Source organism: Apaloderma vittatum, unplaced genomic scaffold (assembly GCF_000703405.1).
Source record: "Apaloderma vittatum isolate BGI_N311 unplaced genomic scaffold, ASM70340v1 scaffold34522, whole genome shotgun sequence".
NCBI classification, from domain to species: domain Eukaryota; kingdom Metazoa; phylum Chordata; class Aves; order Trogoniformes; family Trogonidae; genus Apaloderma; species Apaloderma vittatum.
In genome coordinates this window covers 40165-42408 of record NW_009703821.1, presented here as the reverse complement: position 1 = coordinate 42408, position 2244 = coordinate 40165, and the positions used below count along the sequence as shown (strand labels likewise).

Here is a 2244-nt window from a genome sequence, read left to right as displayed (position 1 = left end):
GCAGTTACACCTGGTGGGCTTGCAAACCGGTGGGCTTGCAAGACAGCTGCTGTATCAGGTCCAGAAGTTGTTGTTCAGGACTTCGAGCCCCGCGGCTTATCTGGGCTGGGCCCTTAAGTTGTATCAGTAGTCAAGTCAAGTCCTGTGGCTTATCTGGGCTGGGCTCTGAAGTTGTTGTTTAGAACTTATCAGTGGTCCAAGCTTGCAAACAGCAGCCTTGAAGTTTCTTCGCGGGCAATTTCAACACAGTCTTTTCTTCATGGGCAATTCCAGCAAGGTTGAGACAAACATTTTTAACACAGTCTCTTACACCAAGAATATGGCCTGCATCTTTGAACGTCTGTGTTCCGAAGAAGTGGCAGGGGCAAGTCATAAGGAATGAAAGGTATTCAAGTATTCAAAGAGCAGGCAATTCTCTACATTCTGAGAAAATGGACTACTTTATATACCAAGAGGCCAAATGATTCAAGGAGAATCTTTCCATAAGACAGTGCCATGAATTGTGGCTGGAACAGTATGATTAGACTACATGAAAAAACAGTCAGTGGAGTGAAAACCTGAGAAGTAATTTAAGTAGTAGTTAAGGTAGGGTGGTGACCATCTTTTCCTTCACTAAAAAAAATTTCCTTCTGATGCTGTGTGTGTATGCATTAACCAACATCAGTATTTTTTTGTCTACCTAGTGCTCAGGGAGGAAAGTGTGCCACAGGATGCTTTGTTGCCACAGAGTCGATGTGTCCGTACCAGTAGCTCTGGATGTTTGTTAGGGAAGTAAAAGCCGGTGATATGGGCTGCTTTTTGGAAAGAAGGGTGGTGAACATTTTCTGATGGTTATTTCTTCCTGACAGGAACTTTTCCTGCACGTAAAACTTCACTTTGGAAGTTTTTCTCATAGCAGGGGAGCAAAATACTCAGTGTTCTCTTCATTGCAGACAATACAGAAAATTTCCATTAAGTTACTTTAAAGGAGAAGTTTGAGCTCAGACTGAGCTTGACTCCGTAGTCTGTAGCAAGATGTTCTGAGAGCAGATGGATTGATTTGACACATTTATAGCCTCTTCCAACTTTTCAGATTAAAATTCTACTTCTGGACTGAAAAATGGCATTCATTAATTTTAGCAATTTCTTCCTGAATATGTAGGAATCTCATTCTTTTTCAGATGGTATTTTTCCGAAATTTTAAACTAATATATAATTTCCAGGATAGACATGTATCCAGACTCCTGTCAAAGAAGTTTCTAGTGAATCTACATGATATCGGTGTTACATTTCACCTGTTTTCTCCTGGAATTTCAGAAGGATGATTCTCAGAGACTTGTGGAAAGCTTCAGCTCTGATGAAAATGAGCACGTGCTCCCGAAAAGTAAAACAGAACCCTATACATCGAAAGAGGAGATGGTGCTGGAGGTAAAACTCTGAAATTGGTGGTGGATGTCCGTTTTGCTGCTTGTAGGAATGAGGACATTCAGGACCTCGTCCAAACTGTTTCAATTTTCTTGGATTTGAGGCCTTAAAAAGTATTCAGAAAAAGCATACGATGGAAAGTGGTAGTTCACAGCTGCTTATCAATGCAACTGTTTCAGGCACTCATTCTCCATATGAATTCCGTTTCTCTTGGGGGACTCTTTTTTTTGGATATTTTAGTCAAGATCCTGGACAGGGGCTTATTTGGTTTTGTCTCTACATTGTCCTTGATTTCAAAAGACTGATGGGAAAAGTTAACGCTGTTGACATAAGAAAAGATTTTTAAGTACTGAAACCAGTGCTGATATTTGATAGTGGATTTTTTCCTGGAGAAGAAGCTTTATTAGTGAAACTGACAGTAATGAAGTTCCCTTATCAGGTCCAATCTGGAACAAATACTTTTATTTTAGGCCCTCCTTGAGAGGCATCAACTCTCACTTAACACTGAGTATATCAATGGAGGGAGAAAGAACAAATGAAGTAAAATGAGTATATTTGTGAACAGCAGCATCTTCAGTGGTTTTCTCACATAGGAAGTTTTCCCATCAGGTACCAGATCAAGATACAGTTTAAATGACCACAAGTATGGAAACACCAGTGTGGTAAACTGGGATTCAAGGACAATTTGGAAAGAAAAGTAGGAGAACGTATTTTTTTGTGATGTCAAAATAACTTGAGAACCAGTCCTCCCATGTAGTTCTTAGATCACTGCCCTTCACCCAAAGCTGATTTGACTGCTCTTGGTGAAGCTAAACGTTGTGAAGTAAACTGCACATTTAA

General features: G+C 40.1%; 1 protein-coding gene across 1 annotated transcript in view; it reads left to right on the top strand.

Moving 5' to 3' along the window:
* Window positions 1-1296: 1296 nt before the first annotated feature.
* Window positions 1297-2244, top strand: part of EVC (Ellis van Creveld syndrome) — a gene marked incomplete at its 5' end in the record, with an annotated part of 38970 nt that continues 38022 nt past the window's right edge. Inside the window, one exon of the mRNA XM_009864769.1 lies at window positions 1297-1407. Coding sequence (XP_009863071.1) covers window positions 1297-1407 — 111 coding nt within the window. The remainder of the gene's footprint in view (window positions 1408-2244) is intronic.